The sequence below is a fragment of the Colius striatus genome, chromosome 16, assembly GCF_028858725.1.
Source record: "Colius striatus isolate bColStr4 chromosome 16, bColStr4.1.hap1, whole genome shotgun sequence".
Classification (NCBI taxonomy): Eukaryota; Metazoa; Chordata; class Aves; order Coliiformes; family Coliidae; genus Colius; species Colius striatus.
The window spans coordinates 3,211,813-3,227,036 of NC_084774.1; the positions used below are offsets into that span (position 1 = coordinate 3,211,813).

Sequence of the window (15,224 nt, forward strand, 5' to 3'; positions counted from 1 at the left end):
TTGCTAATTTTTACAGTAGGTTATTTAAGAAGCAGTAGATGTTCCAATAGAAAGCAGGCAGCAGCAAACACAGGCATCATCTCCTCCTTCCACTGAGGTCTGTGCAATCTCAGTCTCTTGCTCTGGGAAGGAGAGGTTTTTCCTTCCCACACTTGTTACTGCCTTCCAGTGTGGGAGAGGGGAGAAACGTCTGCCAGAGATTGGGGTCTGGTGTTTCGGAGGCTCCCCTCCTTCTGCTGGGCTAGAAGGAACTCAAGTATTCCAGTGCAACCTCGTATACAAATTTATACTGTTCCTGAAAGAGAGAACACAAACCAGTGGCATTAGGATAAGGGTAAATTCTTCAGAGCCTCATTCTATGAGCTGCCAAAAAATGCCTCCTCCTTCCTTCTTACACCATTTGGCAGGACCAGGCAAACATTAATTGCACTTCTATGTGATCCTGAACAGACATTACTAAGTGATGGTATCATTAATAGAAGAGAAAAACACTCAGAGACAGCCACACTATGGACTATTCATTATTTGCTCCAAGCTCTCATTGCTTTTGAGGGAAGAAATCAGTGTGATCAATTGAATTCAGCATAGTTTAATCTCTTCAGTTGAAAAGAGCAAGGCCTGGGGTTCAGACTACTTTCCCTTCCTGGTTTCAAGGCATATCACAGGACTAAGCACTGAGCTGTGTGCACACACAGGAGGACAAACTCCTACCCCTGCCCCAGCCACAGTGACAGCTACTTGGGTTTTAACCTCCTGACAGCTACTGGGGTTTCAGTCTCTACAGCTCCCACAAAGGAGGCTGCAGGGAGCTGGGGGTTGGTCTCTGCTCCCCAGTAACAAGTGACAGGACAAGAAGAAACAGCCTCAGGTTGCCCCAGGGGAGGTTGAGATTGGAGCTGAGGCAGAACTGTTTCCCTGAGAGGGGTGTCAGCCCCTGTGCCAGGCTGCCCAGGGAGCTGGGGAGTGCCCAGCCCTGGAGGGATCCCAGAGCTGAGGTGCTGAGGGCCAGGGGTTAGTGGTGGGCTGGGCAGGGTGAGGGCAGGGCTGGGACTGCAGCAGCTTCCAGGGCTTTCCCGACTGAAATTCTTTGATGATTCTCCTGGAGGCAGCTGCTCCCCCTGTGTGTGAAGCTGTGTGACTGGAGCATTCATTCCACGTGCCCATTTTCATTCTGATGGCTGTTATGATTCATTTGGATTCACACAGGGCTAAGCCAGGACTTGTTTTACCAATTCCAAAGCTCCCCTCTGCATACACTGAAGGCACAGGAAACAAAACCCCAAGCTCACCAGTGACTCCACCATGTTGGATTTGTTATTCCGTAAGGTTTTCACTATGTGGAACACGTCGATGATGTTTTGCTGCTGAATCATCTCACACACGCTGCAGATGGCACAGAAGGTGCCGCTGCGGCCGCCACCGTTCCTGGCAGTGGAAGAAAAGAAGCAACAGGTGAAACTGGGTAAGGCTGAGGGGATGGAGGTCAGCAGGGCTCACACAGCACCTCACACACCTTATGGAATAAGGACTGGTTAAGGATGCTGAAGGATTTGTGAAAGCAGAGATCTGCAGGGCAGGAGATGGGGACAGCAGGGCTGAGCTGATCCCTGGCAGTGGCGGATGGGGAAACCCCAGGGACTGCTTTGGATTTGATCTTAAAGGGCCTTTCCAAGCTAAATGATTCTGTGAGTGCAGCGCCGCTCATCCCTGCCTGGGGCTCACAGCAGCCTTTGCTGGGCAGCTGATGGTCATGTCTGGGCTCCAGCCAGGAGACCTGCCTACACCACAGTAAGGAGCAGAGCTTTTTCAGCCACTCCTCACTGCAATCAGGAAAATCGCTGGGCCAGGATGCTATAATCTAGCACAATATTCAACTTGAAGTGTATTAGAAACGTAATTGAGCTTCATTTTCCCCAGCTGAAGCCTGGCAAAGCACCAAAATTCCAGATCCACAATCAGTGCTCTTCAGACAGCATTTTTGTGAGCTTACAGGCATTTTCCAGCCTTACTTACAGGCAGTGGACAACAGTCCGTCCATCTCTCCCATCGTACTGTTCCTGCCACTTCTCCAACCGTCTGACCACCTTCAGGAGGGAGCGTTTGGAAGGAGGGGTGTCCCTGTAGGCTGGCCAGCCGATGTACTGCAGGTGCTGCACGATGCGATACCCGTCCTGAGGCTAAAACAAAGAGGGGCAGGAAGCAGAGAGACAGAGTAAAAGCAGGGGGCACTGGTTACCCCTGCATCTGATGTTATCACTATTAACATCCTCCACTCTGGATAGCCAAGACAGTGAGGAAACAAGGACTTTTTGGTAATCTGGGTAACTCGGGTGATCTCAGATATTACAGAGCCAGGATCCTTTGTTTTATTTTCAGTAGAGAATAAAGTCTCATCAAACTGTATGAAGAGATCAAATAAATCAAATGTGTCTTTCCTAATTGTCTGCATTGGAGATTAGCTGTGCCATGAAGAAGGTCCTCAAAAAAAAAAGCCTCTGGGGACCATGGCATCCTGATTCCACTGATGCTCATAAACTCTTTAGCAGTGGCCACTAGTGTGGAACATGGGTTCATGTAGAGAGCTCTGAGTTTGCAGCATCCATCCTACCAGCTATGCATTTATGAGCCAGCTTCATCCTCAGGCTCAGAGAGCCCTAGTCTTGTAAGCTATATGACTTCAAGGCTGTCCTGGGTTCAGAGGGAGCTGGCCTGGGATATAGGAAGGTGAATATCTACCTGATGATCAGTTTGTGTAGCTGGACCACAAGTTTCACTCTGCAATGCCAGGACTGAATTGCTCTGACCATACAATCAGAGACTGAAGTGTTAAAGAGCATGGAAATGTAATTTGTGAAGCCTGTTTCCATTTCTGATTAAAAAAAGAAAAAAGAGACTAAAAAGGAGATAGAACCCATTTGGGGAATGTCCAAAGAAAGAAAAATCCTCTACTGAAAACTTCTCCTGCAGTTCCAAACTTGCATCGCCAGAGTACAGACAAACTTTGTTTCTATCATTTCAGCTGTCCTGGGGCTGAGGGATACAGGCAAAGAGTTGCTTACAGAAATGGCAGCTGCTTATTGATAGGGAAAACAGTGGCAATTGGGAATCCCAGACTAGCCAGTAAACGTTGCATCTGTCTTCAGAGACACTGCATAGTAGCTGACAGATGGAGAGCTGCTGACACGCTCCCAGCTTATTTCCTACTGTACTAATGGGTTTATATTGGCTACTGAGTGATTAATTGTTCTCAAATATACACAGAAAAATGCTTTCCATTTAAACACAGATTTCCAGCTCATATCATCCACTTTCTTCTTTCAGCCAAGAGTCTTTTACCAATACAGAGTGATACCATTAAATGTTAATTAAAGGAAGTAGCTACTACATTCCGCAGTGGAATTTTGTTCCTAGGTGGGAGATTCAGCATCACTAATCCACAAATCTCAGCTCTGTCTCTTCCTCATGCCAAAATGTATTTCTGAGCAGAGGGGATGTTGGTGGATCTTACCCTGGCCATGTTGCAGATCCGGAATATCCGGTTGATGATATCTTCATCGATGTCTGCTGAAACAAACTCGACTTGAATTGGGCCGTAGCAACAGGACGTCTTCTCTGGCCAGTATTGCATGCAGAGCTGGAGAAGACACCAAAAGAAACAGAAAGCACTTAAACTAGTCACAAGGAAATGCATGTTCAGTCTTCCTTCCTTTTGAATTTCTAACTAGCTCAAAATCCATAAGCAACCTTGTATTACATGTGTTTGCTCTGAGAAGACCTCCTCCTTAACTCAGGAAAAGGTTTTTATGGCATGAATATGAAGAAAAAATGAAATATATTTTGGAAGCTTCACTTTTTTATCTCCCTTTTTTTTTTGCATGAACACAATTAGTAACTGATTGAATTCTGGGGTCAGAAGACGTGGCTGAGAAATGAAGCTCCTGTAGAGGTGTAGATTTAAAATGGACATTAAAAGATCAGTGTCCGTAGGTAAATTTAATAGAAATCACAGAGATTTGGTGTTAGTGAGGAAGAAAATTTGCCTTAATTCAAGCAAAGTGGAACTTGTTTCTCCTGTGAGTTGAACTTTTTGGCTTTCTGAGCCCACCAGCGAGCAAGGGAGGGAGAATCAGTTTGCTCTGACAGCAAGGAGGGTGACTGATTTCAGAGGGAACAACAGAATCTCTGTGTTTTGTGAAGTAGGCTGGAAATCTTTTTTGTTATGCTGATATCACTGAATTGGAAGTAAAGAAAGAAAAAAATCCTATCCACACAAATTACAATCTAAATATTTCAAACCCATCTGGAAATAGATCCTGGTGTGAAAATATTTTGCATGAGATCTCATTAGCAAGTTCTGCTGAGATTGTATTTCTTTCTGGTTTTTTTTCCTTTCTAGTTTCAAGTGTAATTTTTTAGAAGTTTTGAAACCCCCAGATGCTCATTTGAACTTGATCTCAAGCTTTTCAAGTTCAATCACTTGCCAGTAATAACGTCAAGTGTGTGCATGCTACTGCATTAATTCTGTATTCCTGTTATCCCTTTGATCATATGGGATGGAAATTGGGTGGGATATTCATGCAATCTTATGCATCTTTGCCCTTGTTAGTTTTTCAAGATTAAGCAAGCCAGCCAAGACCACATAAGCAAGCCTTCCTTTGAAGGTTGTCTTTACTCTTCATTCAGGCTTTCAAGCAGCCTACAGATCTCCTCTCAAAGCATCTGCCCAATAGCCAAGGAGATGTGAGCTGAGCAGCTGCTTCAGGAAACAACCTCAAGGCGCATTGGAAAGAAGAAAAAAGGTTTAACCTTTCCTTAATATTGAAAGTCTGCTTTACATAAGGCAGGTCTGTGAGTGGTATTCTACCCCAATGTGCTTAAAAATGTCTCTTATGCTCTCTGACCTCACAGGGTTTCACTTGCACCTTTTCCCTGCACAGTGGATTAAAAGATCACTTAACTAGTTATTGTAACTCTTTTCCTCTCTACAGGTCAGGTACAGCTTTTATACAGGCAATTTTTGTGTTTGTTCTACTGATGGAGATAAGTAACATGCCCCAGCCATGCACACAGATATGATATCTGGGCACTGTACAACAACTGCTTCATAGTGCTTAGAGAACAGTGCTTGGATCAGGCCATGATGCACAGCTAGAGGACGACAACCTTGTCAAGCAATGGCAGTGCAAGTACAACATCTTCAGAAACCTCATTTCCACAACTGGTCTGCTGATCTGTGTGAGAGCAGGAAGGCTCTTCAGAGGGTCCTGGCCAGGCCTGAGCAACGGGCAGAGGCCAATTGTATGAGGTTCAACAAGGCCAAGGGTCAGGTCCTGCACTTGGGTCACAACAACCCCAGGCAACGCTCCAGGTTGGGGCAGAGGGGCTGGAAAGCTGCCCAGAGGGAAAGGACCTGTGGGGTTGGTGCCAGCAGCTGAACATGAGCCAGCAGCGTGCCCAGGTGGGCAAGAAGGCCAAGGGCATCCTGGCTGGATCAGCACTGGGGTGGCAGCAGCAGCAGGGCAGGGATTGTCCCCTGTGCTGGGCCCTGGGGAGGCTGCAGCTCCAGGGCTGTGCTCAGTGCTGGGCCCCTCACTCACTGCCACAGGACACTGAGGGGCTGCAGCGTGGCCAGAGCCGGGCACAGAGCTGGAGAAGGGGCTGGAGCACAAGGGTGCTGGGGAGGGGCTGAGGGAATGGGGGTGTTGAGCCTGGAGGAGGCTGAAACCCAAGTAACGAGCAATAGGACAAGACGAAAGAGCCTCAGGTTGCACCAGGGGAGGTTTAGAGCAAATATCAGGGAAAAAATTTCCACTGAAAGAATTGTCAAGCCCTGGCACAGGTTGCCCAGGGGGGTGGTGAAGTCCCATCCCTGGAGGCATTTAAAAGACGTGTAGATGTGGCATCTAGTGACATGCTTTAGTAAGACTTGGTAGTATTAAATTTACGGTTGGACTTGATCTTCAGAGTCTTTTCCAACCTAAATGATTCTATGATATCACACTGTCACACTTTGCCTTGAAAGCTCACAAGATACAAACTTTAAAATCATCCTTAACTTGGAGTGCTAGCTGGGTGGTTTTGGCATTGGCTGAGGCTGTGAGGTTTGTGTTTTCCAAGAATGAAGTCTGTGAAAGCGTGTCACTTCCAGAAAAAGCCGTGTTTTTCTTCTAAGTGTTAGAGAAAAAAAGAGGAGAGTAATTTTGCCTCTGGATTCAATGCCAAGATGCAGAACCAGGCAGGGTGAATTGGACAGGAGGCACCAAATGCACAGGGCCTTCAGTTCCTCCCATGGTGGTGGAACTCTGTAGGTCACCAAGAGACCCCAGTTCTGGGCAGAGCTCTTACTGTGCCTGGAAATGAAATCCAAGAGCGTTTACCCTGAGGGAGATCCCCTTAATGAATGGGATGATTGGTTTCTCCATTACCATCAAAAAAAGAGACTAATAATCTCAGTGTCTTCCAATGTGGTAAGATTTTGAAGACAGAGAAGAGACAAATGAGAAATTAATCCATGAAGTACCAGCTACTTGAGGGTTCCTCTGCTCTTGTTAAACAAGTGCTGTAATGGGTGAATTAGCCATGCCAAATGCACTCTTCACACAAATTGCATGATTACGCCTTTTTGAAAGCTGTTATCTTCTGCCACTCATCAGCAAGGTGGCTGGAAGTGCTAGAACAGGAGAAACTGCTCCTCCTCCAGCCAGCTCAACTCCTGAAAACAACGGGGTGTTTAGTGGCCAAGAAACCAGCTCACACATGACACCAGAAAGAAAAAAATGACACAAAACAGAATGTGCCTCTCCAGAAACTGTGCAAACCACACTTCTCAGAACTAATGGCATTAGAAATCTCAGGGAAAAGATCCTTTGAATAACCTCAGCATCTCTGTTGGTTTTATTCTTCTGCAAATGCCGTGTGAGCTGGCAAGCACGAAGCACACCGGGGCTGTGGTGGGGAACACTTTTCTGAACCAAAGGTAGATAAAAATATGACAGGGAAGAGAGGAGGTTTGAGAGGAGGATTTAAAAAATACTGCTCCCAAAAACAACATAATCAGATATCTCCATTAATTGCTGTAAGAACTATCTGCACTTATTCTTCATTACACTCCAAAACATTACCTATTCCTTTCTAGTTCCCCTTCATTTATCTTTTGGGATGGGGAGGGGAGTAGAAGAAAATGGCACCAGAAACACTCCTGAAGCCATCTGGATTGGAGAAGAAAGTTACATGACAGAAATGATGAAAAACCACTCACTTGTGCTGCATCCATCTCATTCAGCATCACAACAGAGGAGCAGTTATAATCAAACACCAGCCTCCAGAAGTCTGCTACGGTGTTGGGCAAAGGGTGTTGGGTTACGATAAAGGCAGCAGGTTGCTTGTGGCTCTAACAAAAGAATAAGATTAGTTAAAAAATTCAATCAACTTTTATTCAAACGAATATTATACCCAGGAGGCTCTGGCTGGGCAATCTGAGCCATTTAACCAGATTATACAAATCACATATCCTTCTCCTTGTTATCGCTCCGCAATGAATGAATGTCTCGTAATGGGATTCTTTTGCTCCCAATGAAGACATTTCATTAAAGAAGTGTCACAAGAGCAGAGATTACCCAAATCAATTATTTATATTTGGAGACTCAGCAAATAATACTAATTCTACTACTACTACTACTATCAGTTATATTAATAATTGGAAAGAAAACAGCTGGAAGCAAATGCGATCCTTTTGTGCTGCAATGGACTCTAGGAGCTCCAGAAGGGACCAGCCCCTGTCTGCTATCACTCCCTGGTGATGTACTGCGACAGAGGGGGCACGTTTGGATCCCAGCCAACCTTAAAGAGCTCATAGGGCAATATTCAGAGCCTCCAACACTGGCATTTAATTTCTGATGCTATTCTTTCACTTCAAAAAACATCCCTCTGACCTCAATTTCCCTAAGCACAGAGGGGAGTGCTCCTAACCTCTGCAGGGCTGTGTTAATGAATGTTTGCAAGGCACTCTGAGATGAAAGGGTACAAGCTCGAAACTTTATCGCTTTCCAACCATGGCAGGCAATGCTTTAGATGAGCCTACCAACTGCACAGTCCTTTGTGCTGTACATCTGTGAAGCAGACTGGAATCAAAAGGCACAATATTTCTGGGTTAAAAAGAAAAAAAAAACCCCAAATAACTCAAATTAAGGATTTGGATTTAAAATAAAGAAAGAAATAAAAGGCCAAGTATTAAGATGGGCATTGTGGGGGCTTGCCAATTCTCTGTATGAGTCAGATGTGGGAAGGGGAGGCACGTGCATGTGTGAGGAAGGTGATGGGACATGAAATGATGAGAAGGAAATGGAAACAATTTATTTGGAACTGATCAGCCTGGAAAGGATTTTCCACTTTCTCCCTACTCTGTATTTCAAATCCAGCTTTGGACCCATGCTGGTGTTCCTGTGTACCAGATCAACAGTGTCAACAAAGCTGTGAATGAAATAGCGAGTAAAATAGTGAAACTTATTTCTTAATCAGAAGGATAAAGGAGAGACAGAGAATATCACAGTGGCTGAACTTCAACAACAGGTTAAAAATTCCATTGTACAAGAATTTTGTGGAGAAGTAATCAAGTATTAGCAAAGGGATTTGAGGTAACAAGGGCTGAAATGTGCAAACACATTCCCAGTCCCCAAGAAACCAGAGAACTGTAGATGGTGCTTCTGCAGATTGGCCAAAGCACAGAACATACTTTAAAGAAAGAAGAATAAAAGCCTCTTTAGCCATATTTGCACTTAAAAAATCACAACCTTTCTGGAAGAGACTAAAATTAATGCTGTAACTGTTTGACTTAAATGTAGCAGCATCACTGTTTCCTAAAGACTGAAAGAAGAAACAAAACTAAAAAAGACTGACCCTAACATTGATAGGGATCAAATGATAACATTTCACCCTGCATCACATTTACACATACTCCAACTGCAGTGATTAGTGGCTTTAAAAACATCCCTGTCCAAAGGCAGTTATGCACCTTAGCAAAAAACCCCATCAACATAAGTCACTCTGTACAAATGTCCTGTGCTGTGAGATTCTAGTGCAGAAACAAAGCAAGGGGAAATGCCTCCTCACAGATTTACCTCAGCTTAACCCTTCTCCTTCAGCCTTCAAGTATTTTGCACATCTGATCCCTTTACTCCCACATTAACTGCAAAAGCTCAAATGAATCACTTGCTCCACAATGAAAACTATTACCTTCAAAGATCCCACCTGGCAAATATTCCTCTTCCAACTTACACGACAACCAATGTATGGGCAGAGTTGTGCCACCACTTTGTTGTCCATCTGCCTTTCTATGATACAACCTCAGAATGCATGCTCATGAACTTCTTTGCCCAAACTTTTCCCCTGATGTGAGGCGAAAGTAGCACAGTGTTGTGTGATAATCACAGCCCAGGCAACACGTTTCTGTGAAGGAAACTAAATTTGTGTCCCTCTGCCAGGTTTGGAGACGTCAGATCCAGAAGCCACAGGTCCAAAAGGGTTTTGTTTTGGGTTTTTTTTTGCTTTGGATCCTTTTCTCCCAGAAAAGATAAAAATAAACTTGGGAAGACAAGCATCAACTCGATGCAGGCTGGGATCAGTGATGCTTACATCCATGAGTGCAGCATTGATGTAGTTACTGGATTCGCCATCCACGGAGATGAGGAAAGGCAGGCACCGGTCCAGGGGCAGCACATCCATGCAGCGGTTCTTGTCGTGGTTCCTTGGCAAAAGACCGATGCTGCAATCTTCTGGCCGAACACGTGGGGTCACAATATTGAGAGTCTGGGAAAGGGGAGGGGAAAAGGGAAAGACAGACAGAAGCAGGCTGAGTGTCTTTGCATTGACTTCCAAGGAGGCCATCTGCACAATGCATTTATTTTAAAGGTATTTAGACTAGCAGACCTTTGGAATCCCAGCGAATGAAAAGGAAGGAGCACTGAGAAGCTGCTTGCTGTTATAACATACATTGCATTCTGCACATCCTGAGGTGCTCCTCCCAACACCCTCCACCCCCAGCATAAGCTGAGAGCGCTACAGACCTAGTGGCATTTTCCAGCTCCAAAAGCCCACAGCAGTTAGGTAACATTTCTTCTTTCACCTAGAGGTTGGAAACAGCTGACAAAGGTACAAGTTGCAGCTTTGACCTGGTCACAAAGTGAAATCTTCCTGTATTTCTACCTGGAGTGGAACCACACAGCCTTCTCCCTCTCCAAACGCATCACGTGCAGAAGTGCCTTCAGTACTGACCTGGCTCACCCAGCAGGTCACACTGGGTTCAAATCCTCTAGCAGTACAGTCAAGTATTTGTCTTAACAATGTATAGAAAACCTAACAGAAAGTGTTATGGTGTGTGGGTTGATTGGTTTTTTTTTGATAGGAAAGTCAATCAATACAGAACACTACTCTTCTTTTGGAGTGACACGTAGGATGCCTCACTTACATACCCATACCTTATCTCTGAGGTCTTGCTCTCAGTCTTTTATCATTATCCACCTTTCCCACTCCTTGACAGACTGTTTTTCTTCAAATCTCATTTTCTTTTCTGTTACCTATTGCAGAGGTTTCCCGACAAACCAGTTCAAGTTGGTCATCAGGGATCAAAAAGAGCGACTCAAAACGAACGTGTCTGAACACTCTGGCTTGATTTGTGGCAAATCAGTGGTTAATATCATTCTACTTGGTATGTGTCCTCTTTCTGAGCAAAGCCCATGCAGTCATACAGTGAACTCCTTTGCAGCCATCAGAGGAACACAAAAAGTCCTACAAAGAGCTTGACTTCTGCCGTGGAGAGGTTACAAATGGAGAAGAGAGGCAGGTCAAACAATCCAAGATAAAGGAATGTGTCAAAGTATAAAATTTTAAACACCATAGCTGCTCTAAATTATGCAGGTTCTACATAAAAGCCCCTTTGTCTAGAGATGAAGAGCAGGTAGTCTGGCTGGGGAAGTAACATGAAATCTCAGGTCTCTGACTGTGAAGATAATTAGGCAGGTGACTTGGTAGTGATCTACTCATGTCTATTTTTTGTCCTTCCCCTCTCTCTCTTGTTTTTGTACGTACTCACAAACTCTCCAAAAGGAGCCTTTACATGTTCAGACAACACATAGGCCATGAAAAATGCATCCAGCCTTACCTGAGGGCCAGTGGGGCCTAAAATAATACAAATTGCACCAACAGATCTACAGTTAGATCAACTGGTTCATGAAGACTGTAGCAAAAGAGACCATCTTTTGCATTAAATCCAGACAATTAGGGTTGAAGAACGCTCTGAGCCAAAAATCCTGTAAAAATAGATTCTAAAACTAGACAGGGAACGAACCTCTTATGCAAAGTACACTGGAGTGTTTCCTTCCCAAAGGAGTTGCCAGCCCCTGGCAGCTCCAAAGAACAAGCACAGAGGCGACAAATGTCGTCTCATATCATGACAAAAAAGGCCTGCAGCAAGTGGTGAGTTGTTTTTTTAGTAGCATAACAGCATTTGATGAAGTCAGGCTTTGGCTCCTTCATATCAAGCAGCCAGAACCAGAAGGGCTTTTACAGATCTGATATCACTTGATAAAACTAGATCTGTTTTTAATTGAACTGTCATCAGTTGGGATCCACATGGTTTACCTCACTACACCAGCCCTAATTATTCCGTGGTAAGGTTTCAGATAAATAAACCACACATTCTCCCCTTGGCTTAGAGAGGGAGGAACAGCAGCATCTGACTCAGGCTGAGGCTCACAGAATCACAGAATCTGAAGGGCTGGAAGGGACCTTTAGAGTTCATCCAGTGCAACCCCCCTGCCAGAGCAGCACCACCTAGAGCAGGGCACACAGGAACTCATCCAGCTGGGTTGGAATGTCTCCAGAGAAGGAGCCTCCACAGCCCATCTGGGCAGCCCCTGCCAGTGCTCCCTCACCTCAACAGGGAACAAATTCTTCCTTTATATTTCTTTGGAACCTCCTCTGTTCCAGCTTGTGCCCGTTGCCCCTTGTCCTATCATTGGCCACCACTGAGCACAGCCTGGCTCCAGCCTCCTCACACCCACCCTTGATGGATTTGTGATATGAATGAGGTCACCCCTCAGGCTCCTCCAAGCTGCAGAGCCCCAGCTCCCTCAGCCTTTCATCAGAAGGGAGATGCTCCACTCCATCATCTCTGTGGCCCTGCACTGAACTCTCTCCAGGAGCTCCCTGTCCTTCTGGAACTGAGGGGCCCAGAACTGGACACAGTATTCCAGATGTGGTCTCACGAGGGCAGAGGAAAGATACTTTGCTGAGAAAGGGGATGGCCATTTCCTACATTTCAGGGAAACTCCACCTCTGTACTGCTGACCAAGAAGAGTGGTCTTTTAACAAACAGCAGAGCTCTCTCTCTTTTTCCCCATCTAATTCATCTTGCCCTGATTTCCCACAACATCATGTTTCTCATGGGGAATAAGACTGGAAAGCTCAGCTCACTGTCCTGCTGGGTACAATTGCCTCAAGCTCATGGCTGGTGTGTCCCAGGTGTGAGACGACCAATGGTGATTGCAAATGGTGTTCTCCACTACTTACCCCATTACTACATCAACATCTGGGGATTTTTACTACACATCACTCCAGTTCTAACCACCAGGTACCTGGCAAAACATCCACAGTGAACTGAGGGATTCAGCTCATTGAAAACAAGTAACAGAAAAAGTGATGCTCACTGAGCTCACTTTCTCCTGTTGTATGGAAGACGTCAACAAGCTGATTGTCAAGGCTTGAAAGCAGCATATGAGCCATGAGAACAGATAATAAAAGACCTTGAGGCATAAATGTTCCTGCATAAATTACAGGAGAAAATGAACAACAGAATATTTGTTTACATGAGGAGCACAACGTTATCTGTGAAAATTAGTACCCTTGCTCTACTGAAGTGATGGGGATTTTTTTCCCTTGCTGAAGGCTGAAAAGTCCACACTCAAAAACAAACCTCTGCTTGATCCACTAGCAAAACAACAAAAATCATCTGAAATCAGACCTTGGCTCAGTGTCCCCTTTCTCTGCTCTGTTGGAAATCATAAAACAACCCACAGATATTGATTAAACACCTTCAATACACCAACTGCAACGACTGAGACACATGAAATTACCTGAAACTCATCTTTTATCTGGCTGGAATTGGTCTGTGGATCTAGTCTGCTGATGTTGTAATATATGGATCTGAACTCACAGACTGGAATGGCCGTGTTGCCGCAGAGACATGCCTCCAAAATGGCATCATGGACAAACACATACTGCTCCTGCACAGAGGAGGAGGGAAGATATTAAAATCATATTTTTTAACACAGTTCATGAAATACCATGTTGTTGTGTTCTCTTAAATCATACCCAATATGCATATTTGGCTCCATTTCATGTGGAAACAAACTACACAGTGTGTTGTGTGACAGCTTTGTGAGCATATTTCATCCATCATTGAATGTGAGGTCTCGTGTATTCATTTCAAATGTACAAGTAAAACGGGAAGTCACCACTCTTAGGAGTCCTTGGACAAAAAAGGAGTAGCAAAGCTTTTCTACTCACAAGCACGAGGCAATGGTCAGGAGTGGATTGTGCTTTGGACCTACAATAACATCAATTGTACTAACAGCTCTGCTCCATCTACCTCTTCAAAACTTCCAGACTATTTTGGGTAAAGTTCTTTCCCTGAACTAAATGTGATAAGTCCAGTAAAGTTAAAAGCTCTACTCTGTTCCAGGCTATTGTCCTCTCCCTCAGGGAGTGAAGGAATTGAAGCACACAGGAGAAACGTGTGGAGCAGGATAATGCTTCCATAGATGTTTATGAAGCTGCTATGAAGCTGCTAGATGCTACATGATGGAGCAGCTTGCTTAATCAGCACCCAAAGCTTGAATCAAGGATGTTCCATTTGTTTAGCTTGCACTTGATATAAACCAGGTACTGTTCAAGTCTGCAGCACAGCTATGAATGAGTCATGATAGGATTCAGGAACCAGCTTTTTTTTCCCCCTCCATTGTGGGAATAAAATTAATCAGCAATGCTCAGAGCTAAACGTCAAGGTTTGCCCTCCTGTCTTGGAGGCCCTGAGTAGCTGCCAGCAAATGTGATTCGGTGCATATCTGGTCATGTTCAGCTACTGAAAGTTTTGTATAATCACATCACAGAGGAAGCAAGCATTGACTTAATGAATTGCTAGGCTCCTGTTGAGCAGAGAAGCTGACAGAAAAGCAGGGCATTGTAAGAGAAGACCTGTTGGCACTCACCTCTGTCTGCACCAGATTGACCCTCTGGGACCGCAGCTCTCGCACGCAGTTGAATATATCCACCACGCCTTCGTTCTCTGCCATGTCAAGCATGATGTCGATGGCAATGAAACACCCTGTTCTCCCGGCCCCAGCACTGGAGAGAAAGGTGAAAAACAATGCATGATGAAGGGACAGTGGAGGGGCAGGAAGGATGAGACAGAGGAGAAAATGACTATATCACAGACACAGCCGTCTTCTCTTGGAAGCTGCTCCCCTCTCCCCCTTGGGCTGATTTTTGTGTGTAGCTAAATTACCTTGGGATTTAAAAGAATGAGGTGAAATGATATTTCTTGAATGGGAAATGGACCCAGGTAGCAGGAAAAAAGGCTTTGTGGTTCTTGAACATCAACAACAAAGCAATGACTCTACGAAGAGAACGGTTCAGATGTCAGAGGTGGGTTCAGCTGCATGCCTCTCATCACACGGGACCTGGGGGCTGCAAACAGACACAAGCCCAGGAATCTTCCACAGGGCTCCTTAAAAGGCATGCAACATTTACTCAAGTGGGCATGATGAAAGAGGCTCAAGTCCTCCACCTCAAACACTTCTTTTCCTTTTTTAATCTGGAGGAGTTTGGGTCATGAGGAGGGTGATTTCAAGATGAGGATTGTAAAAATACAGAGAAAGGAGCTCGAGGCTACTGAAAACCTTGAGTTTCGAGCTCCCTGCTGCTTGTGAGAATTAGACCATCTCCTGCAAAACTGTGTTGTCATTGTGTCCTCCTTCCCTCCTGGGAAATCATCCAAGCTGTTTAGGTGTGAAGGATAGAGAGGGGAGAACGTCTCTTCACATTACTCCGACGGAAGAAGGGAAACTCAGCTCAAATGAGGGAAACTTCAGCAGCGTGAAAACTCCAGTGGAGCCGAAAGCGAGGAGATATGAATGACCATAAATTAATGGACCAGATTAATCAACTGCTGA

The 15,224-nt window shown here is 45.0% G+C and overlaps 1 protein-coding gene across 1 annotated transcript in view; it reads right to left on the minus strand.

The window, feature by feature from the left end:
* Positions 1-241: 241 nt before the first annotated feature.
* The window catches only part of PTPRT (protein tyrosine phosphatase receptor type T), a 475,736-nt gene continuing 460,753 nt past the window's right edge, over positions 242-15,224 (minus strand). Inside the window, exons 28-35 of the mRNA XM_062008833.1 lie at positions 14,262-14,397; positions 13,128-13,277; positions 9,631-9,804; positions 7,259-7,390; positions 3,509-3,634; positions 2,014-2,177; positions 1,290-1,425; positions 242-295 (exon numbers count right to left, since the gene is read on the minus strand). Of these exons, the coding sequence (XP_061864817.1) occupies positions 242-295; positions 1,290-1,425; positions 2,014-2,177; positions 3,509-3,634; positions 7,259-7,390; positions 9,631-9,804; positions 13,128-13,277; positions 14,262-14,397 (1,072 nt within the window). The remainder of the gene's footprint in view (positions 296-1,289; positions 1,426-2,013; positions 2,178-3,508; positions 3,635-7,258; positions 7,391-9,630; positions 9,805-13,127; positions 13,278-14,261; positions 14,398-15,224) is intronic.